Source organism: Rhea pennata, chromosome 3 (assembly GCF_028389875.1).
Source record: "Rhea pennata isolate bPtePen1 chromosome 3, bPtePen1.pri, whole genome shotgun sequence".
In the NCBI taxonomy this organism is placed as follows: domain Eukaryota; kingdom Metazoa; phylum Chordata; class Aves; order Rheiformes; family Rheidae; genus Rhea; species Rhea pennata.
Window position 1 is genome coordinate 6,172,079 of NC_084665.1, and position 24,192 is coordinate 6,196,270.

The 24,192-nt window shown below is 37.6% G+C and overlaps 2 protein-coding genes across 5 annotated transcripts in view; one reads left to right on the forward strand and one right to left on the reverse strand.

The window, feature by feature from the left end:
* The first annotated feature begins 24 nt into the window (after nucleotides 1–24).
* On the forward strand, nucleotides 25–15,434 carry TRMT6 (tRNA methyltransferase 6 non-catalytic subunit). 3 transcript variants are annotated; one of them, XM_062573487.1, is made up of 11 exons: nucleotides 25–155; nucleotides 2,439–2,566; nucleotides 2,996–3,105; nucleotides 6,126–6,217; nucleotides 6,307–6,390; nucleotides 7,596–7,720; nucleotides 8,962–9,326; nucleotides 9,544–9,629; nucleotides 12,854–12,956; nucleotides 13,037–13,123; nucleotides 14,613–15,434. In XM_062573487.1, the coding sequence occupies exons 1-11, from the start codon at nucleotides 55–57 to the stop codon at nucleotides 14,787–14,789; spliced, it is 1,458 nt and encodes a 485-aa protein (XP_062429471.1). In that variant the 5' UTR covers nucleotides 25–54; the 3' UTR covers nucleotides 14,790–15,434. The 3 variants fall into 3 exon arrangements, with proteins under 3 accessions (XP_062429471.1, XP_062429472.1, XP_062429473.1); XM_062573488.1 differs by having other exon boundaries at nucleotides 14,879–15,434; XM_062573489.1 differs by lacking the exons at nucleotides 25–155; nucleotides 2,996–3,105 and having other exon boundaries at nucleotides 2,491–2,566.
* A 3,660-nt stretch (nucleotides 15,435–19,094) lies between these two features.
* Nucleotides 19,095–24,192, reverse strand: part of CHGB (chromogranin B) — a 44,290-nt gene continuing 39,192 nt past the window's right edge. For both annotated transcript variants that reach the window (XM_062571463.1, XM_062571461.1), the window contains 2 exons: nucleotides 20,674–22,415; nucleotides 19,095–19,440 (listed from right to left, as the gene is read on the reverse strand). In XM_062571463.1, the coding sequence (XP_062427447.1) occupies nucleotides 19,357–19,440; nucleotides 20,674–22,415 (1,826 nt within the window). In that variant the 3' untranslated portion in view covers nucleotides 19,095–19,356. The remainder of the gene's footprint in view (nucleotides 19,441–20,673; nucleotides 22,416–24,192) is intronic.

The window sequence follows — 24,192 nt, forward strand, 5'->3', positions numbered from 1 at the left end:
CTGCGCAGTGGCGGGCGCCGGGGCGGAAGCAGCACGAGGAGGGCGGCGGCGGCCATGGAGGGCAGCGCGAGGCCGGAGCTGCGCATCTGCGAGGGCGACTGCGCCGTGCTCAAGCGGGACGACGTCTTCAAGGCGGTGCCCGTGCTGCGGCGGAGGTGAGGGGCCGCGCCCGACGCGCTTTATCCCGCCTCCCCGCCGCCGCGCGCGGCCGCGCCGTCCCCCCCCACCCCCCCAACCCCGCCGCGCGCGCCAGGCGCCCCCAACGGCCGCCGCGCGCCCCCAACGGGCGGCGCCGCCTGAGGGGAGCGACGTCCCGCGGGTGCCGTCCACAGCCAGGGGCGTAACGGGGCCGGCGGCTCGGCTGCCGCCGCCCGGAGCCGCCTTCGCGGGCCTGCTGTGCCCGCTGTGCTTTTTCACGGGCTTCATCCCGGCTGGTAGGATCTGACAGAATTTTTTTCAGCATGTGCCAAGAGCGCCAGATTGAGGTGCTTATTCTGTTACCCTGCACAGCAGGGCTAAGATCACCGTGTCAGATCCCTCTTCAGTTTTCGTGTAACTCAGCTGCAAATGCCTGCTGTAAGGGAAAGAACAAGAAAACAAAAGAATAAATATTGCCACAGAAAATTAACTCGTGTGTAGGCTTTTTTTTCTTATCTACAATCTGATGAGAGTAAGGATGCTGCAAGACAACGTGACACTATTTGAGATTGGATATGCTGTTTAGAGTAGTCATCAGCATGAAATTCAAGCGCATGTACACAATCTTAGATCTAAGTTGTTTTCAACAATTTCAAGTCTTACAATTTTTGACTGATCTTTGACTAGTAGACTTTAGCTGTGCCAAGAAAAATACCATTAGGATTTTTAAAATTTATTTAAGTATGGTAAATACATGTCTTGAATAAGAAAGCATTCAATTCTGTTTATTTAAATGTCTTAGATGAGAAAACATTTTTTATTATGCTTTATTTAAATACTCGATCTCGTTTGGGAATATAAACCATGGTATTGTCCCAAAACTGGTTTCTCTTACCCGGTGTGCAAGCACCCAATAGACGCACAGGGTTGAGATACTTCTTTGTTTCATTTCTGCGCAGAGATGGGTGCTAGGTGGTAGATCACAAAGCTAGCACACCTTCTCCCCTTCTCATTCTTTATTTATACACACTTTTCAGGGAGTACTTCATAAAATTTTTCTTTTTTTACTGGTTACAGTTTCATAACATCACATATACACTCTGTGCTTGTGCTTTCACATTCCTGTTAATTAGCATGGGAAGCAGAAAAGAGGCAGTAACATGATGGTCGTGTCATTTCCATCTCATTATTCATTTGGGATGTGTAGTCTAATATGTTATTAAGCCTTAATGAACTTAGGGTTACTCTGGGTTATTCTGCTGTTTTTGTCTTGTCTGCCCCTCACATTCTTCAAAGTGTTGCAGTTTCCTGAAGGTTATTCAGCTGGAGCTGTTTGTCCTTTGCAATACTTTTTTTTGCTGTATCTTCTCTCCCTTGTTCTTGAGTCTTATTAACTGTTTGCAGGGTTTTCACAGCATCGCTCCAACAATGGTGTATTTAAAATACACATATGAATTTCAAACATCAGTCAGCTGAGTAATAGGACTAGCAAAGAACTTGACATTTTTGTTTAGCCTCAAAATTAGTGATGAGTATAACTAGCCTATGAGCTTAAATTATTAAGTCTTGACTCAATGCCGTGTGCGGCACGGATACTGCTACCTGTTTCATTTGACAAAAATGGTGTTTCCTTGGTCAGCAAGGAAATCTGTGTAGCTCAGCCTGGAAGTCAAGGCTTTTGTTGTTATTTTATTCCTTAGTAAGGAAATAAAAATGTAAATCCATAAGTGCAATCAAAACTAAATGATTTTTTTTGTATTAAATGTTTCTAGGATTACATTGCTCTTTCTGTTATTTTTTTTCATATTCCTTTGGCTTTTTTTTGGGGGGGGGGGGGAGCTCTGCAAAATATAGAGATTTCTAAGCTCATACTTGTGTTTCTACGCTTACCTGAGTGACTGGCCTAGATCTAATACAGTTCAGATTAACTTGTTCCTTGCCTCGTTCTGACTTTCTCTGTCAACAATGGTGTATATATGATTCAAGTGCTATATCCTTATGTCTTACTTGTCATTTTAGAACTCAGTGGAACCTAAAAAGGTATATTTCTCTTATTTTATATTCAATTTAAGTCTTCCTCTTTGTTCTTTTCCTAGCCAGTCTCAATTTAATGTAGATTTGTCATCAGTAGTTAGCATATTATGCTTGTTGTGCTTTCCTTAAGAACATAGATAGAAGGTCATCTATGAAGTTTTGATTTACTTTCAACTATTGTTGGGTTTTAAAATCCTGTACACCTAATCTTTTGGACATAATAAAAATAATGATTTTAATATCATTACCTTCTTTCATTATTTCAGAAAAATAATTTTTGAAAAGCAGTGGTTCTATCTGGATAATGCCATCGGACATATTTATGGAACTACATTTGAAGTAACTAGTGGTGGAAACCTCCAGCCAAAGCAAGAGATGGAAGAGACTACCACAGGTATTTCAGGGGATTGACTGATGTTTGGAAAAATGCATGCCATTTAACTTGTTTATTGCCATTTAACTTGATATGACCAAAGATGATGGAAAATAAGTTTTCTATTAATCATTTGTTAACGTTCATTACTTATAGTCTTTCTGTCATAAAAGTGCATGGTTTTTTCTTGATCTGCTGTTTCGCTAGTGCTGTGACAAAAAATTTTTAATATGGGAGAAAATTTGAATTTTAGTCTCGCTGAATATACATACTGAGGTCTATTTTACATATTATATTTAACTGATTGATTAGGCAATATTATGCAAGACTACAAAGCATGTGAGTTTAATCCTGAGAAGTCTGCTTTCCGTGAAACTAAAATCTTACGTTTCTCCAACTTAAAAAAACATTTAGAGCTAGATTTTACAAATCTATATCCTTTTTCTTTAGAAACAAAAGAAGCAGGTACAGATAATCGTAACATAGTTGACGATGGAAAGTCTCAAAAACTGACTCATGATGACATAAAGGCTTTGAAGGACAAGGGTATTAAAGGACAGGTAACATTAAGGTTTTGGTGTCATTTCTGTGCTACCTTGATGGTTATATTTTAGTTTATGAAAGAAGCTATTCTTTTTAATGGTGCATAGACTTTGGTGCTTTTTCTTTGTTCTTCTGCTCAAGTCATGTTTTTCCTAGAGATCTGTTTTTACAAAAATGCAAAGCCTATTTTCAGAGAAAACTTCATGTAAGGTTGGCAACTTTGTCAGTAGAGAGTGCAGTATGAATTCATGCTGCATCAGGAGTCACAATAGACAAAAAGGAATGTAAAAAAATTGAGAAAATAAAATTCACATAATTTAATTGATTTTGTCTCTTTATAAGTTTGGAAATGATTCTATGCTACATTATATACTACTACTTATGTCTATACTAAAGACATACTAAAGTCATATAATGATTATACTACCAAAGCTGTAGGAAGGTATAATGGACAAACACAAACATGTTAACAAGCAACATTGATAGCACACTTGTTTATATAATCTGCCTTGAGGTGGTACCTATCAAACGGTGATGCATGTGTTTTATCTGCATCTCAAAAGTTTAAGATTCTTCTCAACGGACCAATTCTGTTCTGTTAGAGAGGGGATGTTTTTTTACCCCATAGTTTGTTAGGCAAGGCCTTCTTGAATGTTAATAAACCCTTGCAGTAAGTGGCATTCTGCACCTATTATCAGACAAAATTCTCTCTCATCTTTGGTTTCTAAATAAAAGTAAGAAATTGCTCATGCTTACATCAAGTTCATCTCCTCTTTGCATCTTGCTGTTTGCTGCCACTGTTCAGAGCAGCTGTTCTGCTTTTCGCCTGCTTAATAATGGATGGGTCTAAGCAGAAGTACTTTTTCTGTTTTCATGGTTGAGCTGTTCCTGCCATTATCACTTTGAGAAGAACATACTAATCAGTCTGATAGCTTTGACATTTCCTGTTAGTTCTCATTATCTGTGTCAGATGATCCCTTTGGCTCTTTGTGTCCTCAGCATGTCTATGCCGTACATCCACTGTATTGTTTTATTTAGGATATTAAAATACCCTACTTTATTAACAGTGGTTTCTGTAATTTAATTTTAGACTGTGTTATGTTAGCAACAATAGACAATATTCTTCCATGAATGTGTGGTAAAATTTGAGTTAATGTTTGTGAATGACATTACTTTGTCAATGTAGAGATAACTATTCTTTGAAATAAAGTAACCTCAGTGTTAATGGGATTTGATTTGCCATCATCTTCCAAGTTCTTCCTAGGTCCTAAAGAATAATTGTGTAGTGTTAGGCTGCAGACTGGGAGTGGCATGTACTCTCAGGGTACTGCATAATACCACAGCTTCCCTTTGGTTCCCTGAACTTGAAGATATATTCCCTGGTTTCTTCAAGGTAAATTTTACTGACAAAAATCCAGGTGCTGCACTCAACTACGAGGCAAAAAATAGGCCCCGCCCTATTAATAGTAAATTTTAAATATTTGAAAGACCTTAAGAAGGAGTGGCCTGAAAAATAGCAACTTTAAGAAATACTTGCATCAATATAGTTTTTATCAGCATAATGGAAGATGAGGTGTCCACCTTAAAAATACTCCTTTTCTCATTTCCCTTCCCCAATTCCTATTAGTCCAGGTTATACTATTGGTTTTCATACATGTTTAGTAAGAACTTTTGAATTTAGCAATTAAACTACTTTGAGCAAAACAACAAAAACAGCAGTGTGCAGCATTTTTTCCTTTATTGCAGGCATAGTTACAAAACTTGAAAAATGAAAGCCATTTTCTGTTGGCATCTTAATGATCCTTTCAGCTGGAATCTAAGAGTATGAGGAGGAAGAAAGATTAGACTGGCAAAGGGAGTAAATCAGAACAAGGAGATGAGGAGACAGAAACTAGAATTCTGGGGAAAATCTGGGAGCTACAGAAGGAAAGATTCATGAGAAATACTGTAGGAAATAGTAAATGCTAAGGAGTCTGACATCAAGCAAGAAGCTAGTACAAGACTCTAGCACAATTTGGGAGACGGAAGAAATTAAGTGAGGTAGGAGAGATGTCTGACGAATAGTCAAGTATAGCACAAGAACTGAAGCAGTCTGGGCAAAAAGATACCTTGATAGACTGAGATGCTTAAATCAGGTGAAACCCAGAGAGAAAGTGAGAGTTGGATTAAAGTAAATATTTCATATGACACTAGAATCCTTGCTTTATTTTTGTCAAATATTTTTGCCTGTATAGCTTCACACAGGATTTAGTAACTTACTTGCAGGGTCATGGGGAATGTTAAACTGAGAACTTAGTATATATACTATGTCACATGTTCCATAATAACTACCCATAAATATAACTCTGCCTTCATTCTAAACACAGAATAACTAAAAATAGCTAATCATCAGAGAAAGCAGGATATTGTCCTTGACATCTGGTGTGGGAATAAGAATGTGCATATAGGGAGGGTTCACTTTTTTTTCTTTTTTCTTTCTTTCTTTTTTTTTTTTTTTTTTTTTGGTTTGTATAGTAATCTAGTTTGGCTCAATCGAACAGGAACTAACTCTGGTGCAAGGGAAGCCCGTTTATATACCAATGCACAGAGTTAAAAACTGGAAATATAATCATCTTTCCCGCTCTACTCCCAGTTCTGCTTATGATGCTTTTAGGTGTTGGTACTAGTAATAACAACTTATCATTTATATTAATGTACACAGGAGTTGGTAGCTCATTGAAATAGAATAGCTACGCTTCCTCCTTCTCCACAAAATAACCCATTTCAAGGATTAACATTTTCAGTTTGTCATTTTTATACTGACATTATATAGTTAAAGAACACTTTTTAAAGAAGTATATAGTTCCTTTGCACAGGCAGGGTAGTATCTTGCTTTTCCTATTTACTTTGCCATTAATGTCAGCAGAAGATAATGGTATATATGCTTCTCTAGTGGAAGAAAATATTTTCAGTGTTTTTTTTTTTTTTAATGTACTATACATGAAATGAGTGAGAAATAAATACAGGCTGTAATAAAAATAAACTTGTCTTTTCCAAGGAAATAGTTCAACAGTTAATAGAGAACAGTACAACATTCCGAGACAAAACAGAATTTGCTCAGGATAAGTACATAAAGAAGAAGAAGAAAAAGTAAGTGAATTAAAAATATGGAAAATTCTTTAGTAGTTCGCTTAACTTGTTTAGTTTGAAATAAGAATATCACTATGTGCTTCTTACAGATATGAGGCAGTTATTACAATTGTAAGACCATCTACTCGCATTCTTTCAACAATGTATTATGCAAGGGAGCCTGGAAAAATTAAGTAAGTTTTCATTTTTTTTTCTTTCAAATTACAATGGAAAGATATTATAATAATATATTTCAAAATACCTATGTTATTATCCGCATATGTAATACTCTCAACATATTTGTTCTTTTTCCTATTAATGGAAATATTGTAAACTTAATGAAAAATAACATGATACAAAAAATGAATTGATATGCTCTTGCAGTGAACAAGGAGGGAGAAGAAATCTTTTTCCCAGGCAATTGATTATTACTATTTCCCTGCGAGCACCATCTTACAAATTACTTCTTTAGACAGTGGTTCTTTACAGTTCAGTCATTTCTTATTTTTTGTTGGTCAGTGGGCTATTGCCTCTTTTCTGCTTCAGCAAGTAAAATAACAAGCCACCTAACAGACACAGGGATTTTTGTCTTTGAAGGGTAAGAAATCAAATTAGAAGTCTTCAGAATTTAAAGATATGAAGTTAATACTGTGGAAGAAGGGAGATCTATCTGCATTTGATTTTCACTTATCTGAATTAAATGATAGATTGTTTCAGACAATGTTTAAGATGGGACTAACTTAACTGTTTTTAAAGCAGTATAGTAAATTCAAGATCCTAGAACTGAAGAAACTGCTTTCTGTGATATTTACGGCTTCTCAAGTTTTTTTTTTCTCCTTCCCCATTTTTCTTTGCTTGATTTTATTTATTGTAAGTTTTTCAGCCATCACTTAGTTTCTTCAGTGCATGTACAGCAGTTAGTAGAGTTTGATTTTCGTTCTTAACTGCAGGTTTTAGGTGCTATACTGCAAAACAGATGAAAAACACAAAGGATTATTGAGTTAGGAAATAAAACTTAAAGAGTATTTGTTCTTTACAAAACTAACATCATAGAATTTAGAGCAAAAATTAAAAGAAGTTGGAAAAAAATTTTGTCTCAGTGGCACAGCATGAGATGTGCACTTTAGCATCAATCTAATTAGTCTCCCACTTTTACTGTTGTCTCTATAAATGTAACAACCATCACTTCTAATTTCAGGTTTGCTATAGTTTTAGTGCTTCTTTATTACCAAATGGTTAACTATGAATTTCTGCACTGTGACTCTCAAGGCCACCGATGCTGATCCTGAACTACTTCCCGTAATATAACCTTTACTGACAGCTTCCTGAGGTAATGCACAGTATTTCTAACTCTAAGGAAAACTCATTTGAAATTTCTTAAAACCCTTTTGTGTTCTAGCCATTTGCGATATGACACTCTAGCTCAGATGTTGACTTTGGGAAACATCCATGCTGGCAACAAAATGATTGTAATGGAGACATGTGCAGGCCTTGTGCTGGGTGCTGTGATGGAGCGAATGGGAGGTAAGTTAACATGGGAGCTTTAATAATATACAGAATATGGGTGTATTTGAAACTTTATTTGAAAATAAGTTTGTGATACTTTTAAAAGCAAGTACCTCAAAATATTTTGTAGTCTTTAAAATCTGTTGTCTCCAGCATTCAAACCAATGTTCATATTTCTATAGAGAAATGTATTTTCCATAGAGAATATATTTTCCACATTTTAGTTACAGCAACCCCAACTTATTTTTTTAATAGTGAAAAATAACGTATTATATCTATTTTAGTTTGTCTTATGCTAGCATAATAACATTGTGTTCAGATATAACTATAAGGAGCTTTTATACAGATTCTTCCCAAGGACTTGTAAGATAGAAGTGCCAGAAAATAGGAAGATAACACTGTGATCCAGACAGACAGCAATATTGAAAGGGTTGTCCTTCATTGTGTCCACCACATCAGAGATTTAACATCAGCATAGTGTAAATTTTAAAAACAGTACATGGCATTTTCTTGAGCATATTCTAGCAGAATTTTGGCTTGTTTTTATTTCTTGATCTCAGTTAACTAGTGTTTTTTCAAATTGTTCAAAGGGACTGGAGGTGATCATATTCCACGAGCCTGGGAAGGTAGAAGGTGTGGCGTGTGCACCCAGATTTGCTATCTGTTGGCTGAGAAGCACAAAGGCAGTTAAATTATGAATTGTTTTTGTTCCAGCAAATTCAGGGGATAAGATTAATCTCTGAACTGAACAAAATAAGATGCAATTTCAAAACAATTATTGAAAAGATATTTTTAATATGTTTAAACATATGATCTTTCCCTGTAGAGGAATAATGTAGATGTTGAAGAAATTCTGTGTCTGTTCAAGCAGTTTAAATTAGATTTAGTTTTTAGTTTTGATCAAAAGCACTCCGTAGTTTTAAGTAACAAATGTTGTAGAATATGTGCATCTTCTTAATTCTAAACTAAATTGACTTCTCTAACAATTTTTCACTACTCACTTTTTCCATTCTAATACTAAATACTGGTTTAATACATGCATAGTCTTTGAGTTACCTGGTCCTTTTGAGCTGCAGTAACTGTTGTCCTTCCAATAAAGATTGCCACTTTCAGTTATATCTTAACAGCCTGTTAAATTTGACATAGGTTGGATTAAGAGCAGACAACTTAGTGTACTGTTCTTAAATGTGTTTAATCGTTCCCAGAAGTTCTGGCTTTTTTTTGGCTGTAATGTGTTTTTGTTTATTTTGCTGTCGTAGGCTATGGATCCATTATTCAGATGTATCCAGGAGGGGGACCTGTTAGAGCTGCCACCAGTTGTTTTGGATTTCCAAAACCTTTTTTCAATAATCTTCATGAATTTCCTCTCAGCAAAGTAGATAGTCTTCTCTCTGGAACATTTTCCATAGAGACTCTGCCTTCAGAACCTGAAGATAATGTAATAGTGGAAGAAGAAAGCAATGGATCAATTGATGAAAAGCAGACTTATATACAAGAAACAGAAGAGGAATCTACTCCTGAAACAGCTATGGAGAGTAATCAAACAGAAGAGCAAGAAACAATGGACATTAATGCTGAAAATAGAGGATTTAAAGAAAACCAAGAAAAAGAAAATAAAGAAAATGTAAGAATATTTATTACAGCTATTCAAACTTTACAGTGTCCATATACTTAAGTTTCTGTTGTCTGAATCAGATCTATTAGGATATAATTTATTCACGTTTTAAAATGAAACTCTGAAAGTTGTGTTAGTTGAGCCATCTGAGGTGCAAAACATGAACGTTTAGTAGTAATGATCTAATATATACCAGTTAAATTGCAAAATACCTCATTGTTCAAAGGTTCGGGAAAAGCAAAGAAAACAACAAGAGAGAAGGAAAAAGCTACTGGAAACTGCTGCTTTGCTGAGAGAGAAGAATGCTGATGGGTGAGTTTGTTTGTAGTCTGACTAACTTGTGCTTGAATATGCACCTACAGAGAATAACTGTTTGAAACAACTAAAAGTTTTGTTTAAAAATACCCTAATCCTTTCTCCGTATTTAATGGCAAGTAGTCAACCCAGACGTGTTCTGCATTCATTGTTTTTGTTCTTACCTGGCTGAGACTTCTTTTTGTCATTTAAAAGGGTTTGAGATTTTCTGATCTAAAAGTCATAATTTACTAACTAGAAACTAGTAAATATCAAGAAACTATCCTATCAAAAAATGAACAGAATTAGCAGGTAGAATTTAAGATTGATTATCTCAGATAAATGCCACAGGAATATAGTTGGCAAAATAGAACTTAAGGTCATGAGCTTACTAAATCATAACTATGTTTTTTAGAAACTCGTTTCTTTTTTACTCAGAAAAAATTGCTAACCTTATTTTATCTGTATTAGTGAGGGTTGACTGATCTCAATGATCAATTTTACAGAAGGATTTAATATCAAAATTTTAGAAGTATATTCTTCAAAATTGTTTCCTAATAGTTTATAGAACCATTAGTGAGGGTGACTTTTTCCTGGAATTCTTAGCAAATGCTGAAGTGATTTTAGTGAATCAAGTAGTGATGATTTATTTAACTTTACATGCTCATTTTTCCTTCTAAGAATATGAGAGGATAGAGACCTTTGCTGTATAATAAAAATATTTTTTCACTGTGTAGCTCGCTAGAAATAGAGCTGTTTAGCTTGGTAAATTTTCATACATATTTATTGGTTATTCTTCAAATTTTGCATAGAACTTTTGTTTTTACTGTCAAATGCTTTAACTAATGCCCATTCATACTTTAGGAGATTTCATCTAGCAAGTTTAAGTGCTAGAATTTGTCTTTTCCGTGGAGATTTAGAGACAGGTTGTTCTGTGATCTCTGAAGCAATAGAAGTTTTTAAAGGGATTTTTAAGAAGTACTTCAAACCTGTTTGGTGCCAGCAGCATCATCAGTGATGTCTGCAGATGACTATTAAACTGCCTGAATAGTAGTGGCAGTGTTCTACTGTTTTGTTTTTACCACCATCTGCTGCAGTCATATTAATTAGTGTTCAATACCTGATTTTATTTGATTCTTCCTGCATTATAAAATAGTATATTCACTTGTTGCATGTATTCGAGTTTGAGGAGACCTGTTCAATCTTTTGTCTCTTCTCTTGTTTTCTATTGCTTCTATACTTTTCCCTCCTTTGTCCTTCATAATATGAGAAAGCTGTAGCAAATTATTTACTTGAAGGGTCCAGTGAGTTCTTGTTCTAGAAAGTCTTCAGCATGATAGGAGGAAAAGAGAAGCTTATGGTTACCTGAAGGCAATGTCCCAGATGGCTCAGTCAGGAACACGGTTCTTCAGTCATTTGCTCACCATTTGTTTAGATCAAGAACCACAGGGTACAGGTACATCTAAGGCAGAAAAATTGGCATGGAATAAGGAATTGCTTCACACAGACTTGGCTGACAGATAAGTAAGAGCAGGCAAGGAAGCAAGGATTTTGTTTTGTTTTGCAAGAGAGAAACAGGGCAAGAATAAGTAAAAGCTGTTTAACTTTTAGAGATGGGGAGAAAGGTTCAAAGCTTATTGTCAGAAGAAAAAAAGAAACTAGTAGTTAGGTACAGATATGCAGCAAGTTTAGGAGAATAGCAGTAATTACTACTTAATGAGGAAAATATATTTTAATAGAAACTTACATTTATCCTAACTTTCTGTGCTGTTATATGATAAAAGAGTGTACTAGAGCTATTCTCCAATTCTATTCATGCAAGTTTCTCCAATTCTGTTCATGAGAGTTAAAGCCTGTTGGGGGAAAAAGGCAGATATTTGTTAGAGATTTGGGCTTTTTCTTTCTTTTCTTTTCTTTTTTTTTTTTTTTTAAGGATAGACAAAGATAGAGCATTGAATTTTCTGATACAATAAAAATGGAATTTGGTTTTAAGATACACTACGTGTTCAGAATTAGGCTGCACACCCTCTCTATGCCCTTCCCTGTCCTTCTTGTACTTTCTCCCCTCTCACGCATTACATTAATTTTAAGACTGGCCAGACTGCCTGCTGAGAGCAATATGTGCTGCCATATGAGAGAACAGAATTTGATTTTTCAGATTCTCCTTCATCTCTCACTTACCTTCCCGCTGTCTGGCAGAGTTCCTTGCAGTAGCAGTGCAGTGATCCAAGCCTTCTGTAATACCGTTTGGAGTCTTTTCTCTTTAAGGTCTACTTGGTTAACTCTAGAGCCTGTATTTATGGAAGGTTGGATTTGAAGGATGTCTCTAGCCTGCAAGGCCATGTCCTGCAGAAAACCATAATGCAAACAACTATAGAATAGTTGTCTTAACCCTTTATCTCTACTGACTTTAGAAAACAGAACATCATTTTTTACCTCCCTTTTGTTAGGCAACTGTGTCCCCAGTGCTGTACCTTCCACTGGAGAGCAAATGTGAATAGGATGAGACTCCTCACATAATACCTTGATACTGGAAAAGTAGTTTAAATAAGCTGTTCTTTTAGCACAGATATCACTTACTGACTAATTGAATCTGAATGGTTCCTTGAAATATAGTTTAGCCATGAAATTGAGGGGGTTAAAACTTTAGATAACTGAATCTTCAATATCTGTAAGTACAAGTTACATTATGCTATTAAAATGAGGATAAAGGAAAAAAGTAGAGGCCTTTGAATGGCAAGGGCATCATTTCTTTTAAATAGCAGTTTGATTTTTAGTTATGCCCACTGAGAGACTGTTCTCTTTACATAAAGTATTTTTATGTAAAAATGTATGGTGAAAACTGCATAAGCTTAAATAATCCTGGCTGAGGGTACATTTCAGGGAAAGACTAGCAGTTATAAAATTTAAGGTATATTTGGACAGTGCTGTTAGAGTAAGAAAAGCAGCATGCAGGTTCTTAGGATCATAAGAATTATTGTAGAGCTCAAAACAGCTGAAATAAGTGCTTCTGCAATGTGTTTGATGCGCTGCTCTTTAGGGAACAGGCTTTCTATCCTCTTAATTATGCAAGTAGGAAACTGATTTGTTTTTATATTTTGGGGGGTTGCTGGAGCCATAAAAACGTAATGATTAACAACATTCATGCTGTAATTGATGCATTGCGCTAAGTAGGAACATATGTTACTTGGTGAATAGGTTACAGAAGCAGAAAACTAATGTGCTTGGAACTTCTTTTACAGGCTAATTGTAGCCAGCAAGTTTCATCCCACACCTTTATTACTTTCTTTATTGGAATTTGTCGCTCCTTCAAGGCCTTTTGTTGTCTATTGCCAGTATAAAGAGGTAAATAAAGTAATTCTAGTTGTTATATTTTAAGCTTGAGACCATTTTGCTATATAACTTTTTTTTTTTTTTTTTAATAGCCATTATTAGAATGTTACACAAAGCTAAGGGAAAGAGGCGGTGTTATTAACCTAAAGCTGTCTGAAACCTGGCTACGAAGCTATCAGGTAAGGATTACAGTAAGTGGCTATCAAAATTGCAAGAATACTGGGGAGGGAAATACTGAAAATGTTTTTTGGGGAGTTAATTGAAACTACATATAAATTCGTGCCTTTTTTTTCCTTTTTTTTTTTTTTTTTTTTTAAACTTGAAAGCAATATGAAAATACTTTGAGGAATTTTAATGCTTCACTGCAACACTTTTGAATGAAAAACTTATTTGTCATCTTTCAGAACATTTTGTTAGAACATTTGCTGAAATACAAAGGCAGCACACTGGCAAATCTAATAATTGTACTATTTTAGTGGCTAACCTAAAGTGAGGTACAATCTAATATAGTACAAGAGAAATGTAGCAAAATACTACAATTGTTTATTAATTCCTAATTGGTCTGATAGCTTAAAACAAGTTTGGATGTCCTGATGTCTAATATAGCCTAAAAAGGGTGGTGAATTCCTTAGCTGGTGTCTTCATGTATGTTTCCTGGAACTAGAGTAAGATGATGATTCAGATTTTGGGAACTAAACAATGAAAACGTGATGAGGTGAGGGGGGAACTCCACAGTGAAAAAATTCAGTTGGACGAACATTTGGAAAGGATATTTACAGATGTGGAGTACCTCTCAATTATGAAGAAGCAGAATGATCTGTCTGATTTGTAAGGAGCTCATCCCCTCTGAAGAGCTTCTTGCCTTTTATTGACTTTCACCTCATCTATAGGCTTCCGGAGTCCATAAGGAATTATTATTTGGTTAATTATTATGTGGTTTTAATTATTACTGTTTGTTGATTATTGATTGACTTAAGCAAAAGGATGGCCACAAGTATTGACTCCAAACAACAGCCAACCAAACTGAGAATGATTAGGAGGAGACACAGAGGAAGTGATATGCTTGGCAGGGCTTTCTAAGTGAGGTGCAGTATTTTGCAAATACTAGGACCATCTAAATAGGAATAATACTGCACCAGTCTCCTGAATTCGCACGAAATCAGCTTAGATCCTCAGTGGCAATTAATGCAAGGAGGAAGTATAACTGAGGAGAGAGCTTTTACAGAAAAGTGTAGCATAGCTGAAAGAGACAGTTTGTTACTATGTCTTACCTTAATAAGTAAAGGTTGTAGTGACAGAACTGTTGTTACATTAGATCAGACTTTTTTTTTTTCTTTCAAAGTACACTAGTTCTGAAGACAGGAACAAGCGAGACTTTCAGTTGCTAGCTTTAGGTGCTGAGGTCTTGAATTCATAATTTTGCTGGAAATGCCATGAAGAAGTCCTCAGCAATACAGTAGCCTGTATTCTTACATATTTTTGTAACTGATATCTAGTATACAGATACTTTTCCCTTTCAAGATGGATATACTTCTCAAATTGTTTGTTGTAGAGGCTTGGGGGTCGGGGGGAACCACATCTCATATTATAATCTTTGCCTAACTACAGAATTTGACACGCACGTATAGCATGGCTCTTTACAGATAACTTGGTTTTGTGTTCTGAAAGGTCTTACCAGATCGAAGCCATCCAAAACTGACAATGAGCGGAGGTGGGGGGTACCTTCTCTCTGGTATTACTGTTGTCTTGGATAAGAGCAAATCTGATTCCAGCACTTTAGAAGCACTGAAGATGGAAGAGCCATCATCTAAAAAACGGAAAGTTCAAGACCTTGAACATTGTTAACATTTGAAGAACTGATTTGCTTTTCAGATCTCAGGAGTCTTACAGTTAGTAAAGTAACTAAGGTACTTTCTGTGCTCTTGACAACATAGAAATAGTACCTGTCGTACATCTGCCAGCAGAAGCTAAAGATGTGTTGTAGAGGATTGTCTCTCCCCTTTGCCAGCTACATGATCAGGAGGAGAAAAACCCTTGGAAGTAAACATCTGTCAAACACCACACTGAAAACACACTGACTTCAGAAAGACCTTCTAATGATCAAGCTGAGAAGATAACCTGGGAATGAGATAAAGACTCAGTGAAACCATTCTTTTTGTTTGTGGCCAGAAGTGGAGATGAAGAAGCAGATTTTTAAAAAGGTTAAATTGAATCAACACATCTCACTTAGCTTCCTGTTTGTCAGAGCAGCATCAAGGTAAAATATTATGTATAGCGATCTGCTCCCTATTCAGATACAGAACCCTGCTATGTTCAGTAATTACCTTAATGAAGTAGAATAAACAGCAAAAATCATACACTTCTCTTTCCAACAGGAAAACAAAAAAGAATACTAAACTCAGAACTTTAAAGCACGGCCCTATGTTTCCTGAAATAAATACAGAAGAGAAGGCATGTGTTTGTAAATTAAAACACTGAATATTTAAACCATGTCTCTATTGGTATAGCCTGTCCTTTTCCTGAGAGTTATTTTGTTTTTAAGATAAATTTGAAAAAAAAAAAGAAAATTGTTACATGTATGTGTGTGGGTGGGTGTGTGTATGTGTATATATATATATATATATATATATATATATATATATTTAATGTTTTATCTTTCATGAAGTGTAGCTTTTTTATTAATTTTTTAAACTTTGCATTTGCCATTTCAATTAAAGTGCAGGATATTTTCCCTAATGAGATTTATTTTTCTCTTTTCCCTTTTTTCGGAAATAAAACAGTCTGTCAGAGGCCTTGGGAGGAGAACACCCTTCCCTGTCCAAGAGAACCCTTCACTGAGGGCCCATGTGAGAGCTCAGAGAGGCAGTAGGACATAGCTTCTATTTTTCTCCATTGGAATCTGGAGCATTGGGATCAAATAATTAGATTTTTTAAAACTGTAAAATGCTGTATGTTGGTAAGAATAGTGCTCTTGTGGGATACTGCTAGCTCAGAATAAATGGGTTACATTTTGTTTAAAGAAGCGGCTATATAGACTTTGGTGGACAGTTATAGGAGATATTTGAGGGTTTTTTCCTGCCTTTAATCCTCTTTCTATTTTTTGTAACCTTCTAATCAGTTTTCTGTTTTCATGAAAAACTTTTCTTCTATTATTATGTGAAAAATGCCTGTGGAGAGGTTATGGTTTTTACCATCTCTTCTGTATTTGCCAACGATGTGCATAAAGTGACATGCAAAATACGTTTTGCCAGAATCAACAAACAAATATGTTTTGTCACACGTCACGCTTGAGGAATAGTAAAAGCCACACATCAGATTTCTAATGGAGTTTAGGGAGAGAGAGGGGGGGAAAGAAAAACAGTATTTCCCAGCTTCTTTGTCTGCACATGCATACTGAAACTGGGACTTTCAGAGTAGCCAAAACCCATTATGTGATGAAATTCTGACAACCTAGATTAGAGTGAAGGATAGGAGGCTGGAAGGCAGTGAACAGCAAGAAAATTAAGAAATCAGTATAAGCCAGGAGACTAAACTGAGGAAGAAGATAACTTCTTTTTCAGTATTACTTACCTGTAAAGCAGACATAGGTACTTCTGTGCCACTTCACTGAGCTGCTAGATATTGGATGTTATATTTACAGCACTCTAACGGAGTAAAAATGTGCACAGTGTTAGGTTAAGCAACTAATGTGTGTTTGGAATCCCACTTCCCGTCATGTATGCTTACTAACCTAAGAAAAATTCCCTTGGATGTTTTGCTTTTATAAGAAAAGCAGCCTCAGAAAACAAAGAATATTGGAACGTTATTGAAAATCATTTTAAACCAAAGCTAAACTGGCTTAATTTCACTTACAGTGACACTAATAGCCTTCAGTATTGAATCTTATCCCCTATTCTTAAAATGTGGCATAATGCTTCTAATAATGAAAAATATTAGGAAACCAAGTATCAAGCCACTCATATAAAATATTTCAAGCTAGTAATGCATCTTTGTGTGTTGAAACAACGTATTTTGTAAATAATGGTGAAAGAGTGCATCTTAATTAAAATAGAAGCTGTGTTACATGAAAACACGTGAAGAAGGCCTAAAGACTATAATGGAGAGGGAAACGATAAAATGCAAGATAGGGGTGTCTGAAATTTTAGAAGATACTTGTAGAAATGTAACAAATTAGGGGAGATCGGGGCGGGCGGAGGTGTGCATCATGCAGAGCCTTCCCCCAGCAGCTGGTGGGATCCAGCCCCATCAGCCAACTGAAATTTGCCAGCATCAGGTTCTACAGGACACTGAGGGTGCTTAGCAGGGTTAGGGCCTCCTCTGGACTTAAGAAACAATTACGGAGGGTTTTTTTATTCCTATCTTTGGTCCCACAACAAAACATACACAACTGTTTTCTCCATGCAAATTTACTGAAAAATACGAGCTTCTGGAACAAGTAAGTTATCCAGCCTTCCACTCCAGCGTTTCACTAAAGCTGCACGTCAAATTTACAGCTAGCCAGGGGTGCACAAGTTGGAAGCCAAAAATACTACTACTGCTTCATCTTTTGGAGCACGGTTATGCATCTTTTACTCTAATACTTTGTTTAAATTGCACTGGCCAACTTCAAAGACAAAAGCATCTGATATACATTGAAAAAAAATGCAGGCTAATGTAGGTGTTACTGGAGGGCTGCTAAAAACAGACCTGCCACAACATGCTGTTGAAACAGCTGGTCGTAGCCCAGCACTAACAAACAGTGTCATCCCCGCAGAATAATGAAAGCAGAACAGAGAAGGCCAACAGATAAAACCTACCCCAAAGCTCTTGGCATCCCACTGAACGGCATCCTAGCAGAAAGTGGTTCTATTTTTATAATTTACCCCAAAACATTACCTCCAGACGTCAACTGTGCCAGCACTGACTGCAAAGAAAATGCTGGTCTTGCTAAGCGATAATGGCACAGTTGCTTCAGAGCTTCTGGGGCTAAAATTGCAACTCACCATGTGCTGTAAGTCGAAGAGGCAGGCAGAGGGCTGAGATGGTTCAGACCCCAAAGGATGAGGCAGCTGATACTTAGTTTTAATACATTCTTTAAAGACATGCTTTTAAGCAAAATGTTATTGACATTCAGCTAACTGTTATGTTAGTGACAGATCAACTTTGGAGAGCCAGGATTTTGGTCTTTGTATACCTAAAACAAGATGGACTCTTTGAATGTTATCATACTCTCTGGGCATAGAGATGCTCTGACTGTTTGAGATCAGCATCTCACTGAGTATTTTCATGTGGAATTGCTCTGCAGTTAATCACAAAGGATATCTGTGTTTTAATGATCAGGTCGATTAAAGGGGTTGAGCTGGGACAATAGATGCTGCATATTTAATGATAATGTGAGTCAGTTGAATTCCATGTATAGTACCTCTCTCTTTTGAGTGTTAGTACAAGGAACTGAAGACATTGTCCCAGCAGAAAAAAATGAGGTAAGTTAAATTAAATTGAACCCTGGATATTTGCAGCAATTGCAACTAATTATGGGATAATTCTTTTATTGCTGTGTGGTGCCATAAGGTTACCAAACGGCTGCTTCCACAGACCACTTGCCACTCTTCCTGCGACAGAGCCCATTCCAGCTCAGCTCGTTGTTTGCTGAGAAAGGGCTTGTTTAAAACTTGCTCTAATGCAGCACGCAGGCTCTGTAACCCTGTCGTCACGACCTGCTCGCCTGAAGTGAGCTAAAAGAATATGTTAGCAAAGCACCTCTTCACTAGGTGATTAAATTAACGACACTACTTAATTTGAATGAGTGCCATAACCAATCAGCTACATAATGTATTAATTCTGAAGTACTACGTATTTTTCAAATCCATTTGGTGATACAACCTTTTTGCTTCTTTAATGACTAATTTCCAGAACTAAATAATTCACAGGGCATTTCTGAGTTACTAGAGCAAATTATCAGGGTTGTTACTTACCTCTCACGGTTTTGCTACTGGCAAATGAAAAGCATAGACAGCTTCCTCTTAACCTTGTAAAAATAACATTTTGTACAGAATCTGTTCATCTCATACAGATTACTTCAAAATAACTCCAATCATTCACTTGAATAAGGAAGGAGAAAGTTTGATCCAAGATAAATGTTTTTATTATTTCAAACTCAGACAAATATTTTTGAAGAACACAAAACACATTTATTTTCACAAGCATATTAAAAATTGGCCTTGCATGAAAGTTTAATATTAAAATTCATGCTATTCAGATTTCAATAGCATAATAGCAAATTAAAGACATTTTCAGCTCTATAAATCACTACGCTATAGTGGACAGTAAATAGTATTTCCTGGTTTTAGGGCAAACAACAATCTAGTGGCAGTGAATTTACCACATAATACAAGTGTTGTGAGTACCGATACACCTAGCTTTGAAGTCATCTTCAGCCTCTCCTGTTGTCATTAAACTTCTCAGCTATTTTCTGTAGTTCCAGATCCATAGCGGCTAGGTTTTCCAGTTCTTTTTCCTGTAAAAAGAAAAGCATTTTACACAAAGCATGTTAGCAAATGTTTTATTCCATGTAAATGGGAAATGCGGATGCACTTCCTCAGACAGACATCTCCCTGTACTTACTAGTCCCCCCACGCAGCCTTTCAGGGGTTTTTTGTTTTGTTTTGTTTTACTCAAAGCTGCAGAGGGAATAGTTCTGGTGCGTGAGTCCGTTCTATACAGGTAAAAATTCTGAGCAGAGTCCACTCAGCACAGTGGTATCTGTATGATACGGCAGTGACCAAATCCCACGTAACTGCATCTTACGCTTTAGGTTTGTCATTTTGGGGTGCTAACAGTTTTGCAGCATGTTCTTTGGAGGTTTGTTCAATTTTGTTTTTAACTGAACTAGCATGGGGGGAAACACTGAACATACTCACTCTGACAGCAGGACCTAACTACAGCTTGATCTCTTTAGGTTTCAGAATGGCAGTACCTAGCGACTCCTGCTATTTCAAAGCTGTTCATCCTAGCAGCGTGAAGTCACTTCTGTCTAGATTAAGGTCCCTTAAAGACTGCAACTTATGGTCATAATGATTCTGGTCTTAGGACAAATAACAAGCACCGTGTGCCATAAAAGAAGTTCTCCCATGTTACCAATGCTGGGGAGAACAGCTTCTCCTGCTCATCATGACTTGCTACCACGCTTCAGCCTGTATATAAATTCCCATTAGCCTCTCCCCTGCTCACAGTCCACATCAGGTTTGTGTGACAGACACAGCAGCGTATGTGGCAGGCAACTAGCTCATGGGTGGAGACTCTTCATCTTCCTAGACACAAACGCGTAATGAAGTCCAACATAAAAAGGCTCCATACACCTGGCACCTGCAGGAGATGGGCATGCAAGGGTAAACCAAGTTCTACTCTGCAGTTAGAGTCAGGACGCCAAGTCAATCAACAGGGTCTGTAAGACCCTAGAGGGAGAGGTAAGGCCCAAAGAGGAAGAAAATCTTCCTGACGTGCTGCGGACGGGCACTAACGTAAATGCGCATTGTCTTTATTTTTACAAACTGGGCCCTGGAACAGCTCCACTGAGTTCATTCAGAAAATTTCATCAAATTGCTGAAATCTGTCTCTTAATGTGACTTTATTTTTTTTTTAATTGCAGTTTATCAGCATTCTTGGAAATGGATTTTAAAAATAAGCATCTAACATCATGTGTGCGACATATTAGCTTCCTTTAGCTATTCAGAGAAGCACCTACACATACCTCCTCTTCTGTCAGAGGCCTCTGGCTCAGATTTCCCTTGTCATTCCTGATCATGTGACGTTTTTTCATGTCTTCTCCGGAATCATACAACTCTGGAAATTCAGCTGACTTCTTCCTGTAATTCAGAAGTTGTGCAAGTTGATCCATCCTGTTGTATTGCCTTTTCGTATCGAATCTGTTGATTTTGCCGAGCTTCCTCTTCTCAGTGCGTCCATGGTTCAGAGCATTCAGAATTTGCTTCTTCTCCCACCAGTCATAGTCATTATATTCAGGGAAAAGATTCTTCTCGCTCAGGGTGGGCCTGACGTCCTCTTTGCTCTCCAGAAACTGCTCTCCCACGTTGTCCTTCTTCTCAAAGTGACGGCTTTTCCACCACAGCAATGGGTAGAAAGAGCTGTACGATGCTGTGGTTCTCTTCTCGGTCTCTGCAGGGAGATGGCTTTTGTACTCTTCCCTCTCCGCATATCTTCCTTCCTTCATATTCTCTTCACTTTCTATTTGATCGCTGCTGTGATGCTTTTCTGCTTCCTTCTCCTCCTCACTGTTGCCAGGGTAGTGCTGCTGCTCTACACTGTCCCTGTCCTCCATGCTATAGTGTCTTCTGACCTGCTCTTTGCTCTCTCTAACGTGCAGTTGCTGTGTCTCTTCATCTTCGTTGTCCTGCAAGTGGTGTCTTCTTTCACTGTGGTGCTGCTTCTCCTCCTTGCTGCCTCCACTGTGATACCTGTCGAGCTCTTCCTCACCTTCTCCATGATATGCCCTGCCCTCAGAATGGTGTCTCCTTGCCTCATGTGATCCATCGTGGTGTCTCCTCTCCTCACGCCATTTTTCATTACTTTCTTCACTTTGGCGATGCCTCTTACTTTCCTCTTCACTGCTCTCTTCACTCTGCTGCCATCTCTCCCTGCGCTCCTCACTTCCCTGATCTGTATACCTCTTTTCCTCCACCTCTTCAGACGCATGTCTCCCATGATAACCTCCCTTCTCCTCACGATGCCACTCAGACTCTTCATGGTGGTGGTTCTGATGGCGGTTCCTTCTGTCCCAGAGACGGCCCTCCTCTGCATTTGATTCCTCAGCTAGTTTCTCACCACTACGGCCTTTCGTCTCTTCAGAGTCACCCGTTCTGTGCTTCCTGTAGTAATGTTTTGGTTTGTAGGCTTGCTTTGCCTCCTCTGCTTCTTCACGATCCTGCTGATGGGAGGAATCACGTTCGTTAGACTCATGATAGTATTTTCCACTTCTTTCTTCTTCCCCCTCCTCACCCTCATGAATTCTCTTGTCAGGACTTTCGGTTCTCTCCTCTGAATGCATCCGGCCTACGGGACGTTGATTTATCTGGTCGGGGAATTCCTCTGTGCTCATGGACTTCTTGCTGAGAACAGCATGTTCTGCCTCTTCATCATGATGCCTGCTCTCTTTGCTGTCATCTTCCCTGTAGTAACTATTCTCATCCTCTTTTCTGATCTCCTGGTGGTTTTTCTTTTCTTCGGTACGGAGTCTGTCTTCATGAGCCTCGTGAACAGATATGTTGCGTACATCCTCCTCTTCCTTGCTTTTGTCTTCCTCAGGACCAAGTTTCTTTTCATCACTTCCTTCCATATGTATTTTAGATTCCATTTCAGTCTGGCCTTGTTCTTTCTCTGCACTCCCAATATGATGTTTTTCATTCTCTGCTGGGTCTTTCAAATTTCTCACTTCGAGTTGTTTGTCTTCGTTTTTATCTCTGTTATTTTTGCCACCTACAATAACAAAAGTAGCTTAATGAAGTACTCTAACTCTACGCTGAAGCATTTCAGTTTAAATGGATAACTGGGTTTCCAAAGTAGCAAAAAGATACGGAAAGAACTAATGTTTTAATCCTGCTTTTAAAGCTTGTCATTGTCTTCTGTTTTGAACGTTTGGAAAAGCATTAATTAATTTTCACTTAATTTGGTATTTTAAAAGTTCCATTGAAATTTCCAGAATTATTTTCCTATTCGGCTTCTGTATGTATTTTAACAGTTACTATTTTTAGTACCAAACTCATTTCCATTAAAAAAAAGAAAAAGTAAATGGAGCTTTGTTCAGTTTTTTTTAAAGTTGGGCGTTAACTATCACATATATTTATTCACAAAAAAGCGAACCATTTATTCCAAATTGTTCAAAAATACCTGAGGTATGGTGAAAACATGCCTTTATCAAATATTAGACATTCTAAATTGCACCAAAATGAAAGAAAATCGTCATTTTGCAGCAGCTCTGTTTAATCAAAATCATATACCTTCCACTATTTCCAAAACACTGAATTTTGCAGTCTGACTCTGACCACAACAGTAACAGAATATTTCTATGAAGATATTTCTGCTTCACTCTGGTCCTCGTGACATCAGAAGTCAGTCACAAATCCTAAAAGTTCAAAAAATAGCTTCTCAGGTATTTGAAGTTAGCTCATTATTTCTGAAAATCTTCCAGTTATCTGGTATTCTTAGAGGAGATCTGTCCAAGGGCAAAAAAAGGTCCTTACCCTGTTCCCAGCATCTTCGTTTCTCAAAAGAGGGACAACAGACAGGTGTATCTGAAACTAACAGTGTGATAAGGCTTAATGCCTAGTGATAGTTATTATCTCCTCAAAACTTGGCCTGAGCTAGATACAAATCATCATTTGTTCACCTGGTGTGAAACATCCCGAAGAAATATCCCAGGTATGTTACGCACGTCTTCCTAAAGCCTTAAATGTGACCCTCTTCCAATTACTGTATTAGGACCATGCAAAATTTCATCTACAAACAAGCAGAAGACAGATTATGGGTTTCATTATTGCTTCTTCTGGCAGGTAAGTTCAAGAGCTTGTTTGTTGTTCTGTAATCAAATAAATAATACGCTGGACAGGGAAGTATGTAGACTTTGGAGTTCTGCAGTGTCAAACTCGGCCACTGTTCACTACAGCCAGCAATCAAGCACGCAAACAGGTTTATACATCGAGGCAACTAAATACCTCGCTGCAGGAAAGCTCATTGGCCACGAGGGCTCCCAAGGAAATTTTCACTGCACATCTCCAGGGCTCTTGAAACAGTGCCACAAACTTTATAGCTTCCGGGCTGGTTACAACCTAATTGAGAGGCTCCCTCTCCTGTGCCAGGCACCAGTTAGTTGCCACCGGACGCAGGAGCCTTGTTGATTTAAGAGGAAGTTATTTGAAGCCAGTTCCTATGCTCTGACATGGGCTCAGCATCCCATTCCAGACACGTTTGTTGATCTCCTAGGCTAGTTGAAGAGATTACCTACTTTCCTCAGACTTTGAAGATGGCTTAAGTGCAGAGCACCATGCAAGAGTTAGCCAGAAATCCCTGAAGTTCCCAGATAAGGCTGTTTGCTCTTTGGACAAGACGGGAAACAAAAGGTGGTAAGAATCATTAGACTGAAATTACGAGGCACCAGATTCACACAGGCTGAAATAACAGTTCAGACAAGGCAGGATCCATTTGCAAGTTTTCTCCAAGTTACCTACAAGAGGGTCTAATGCTGAAATGCATATTT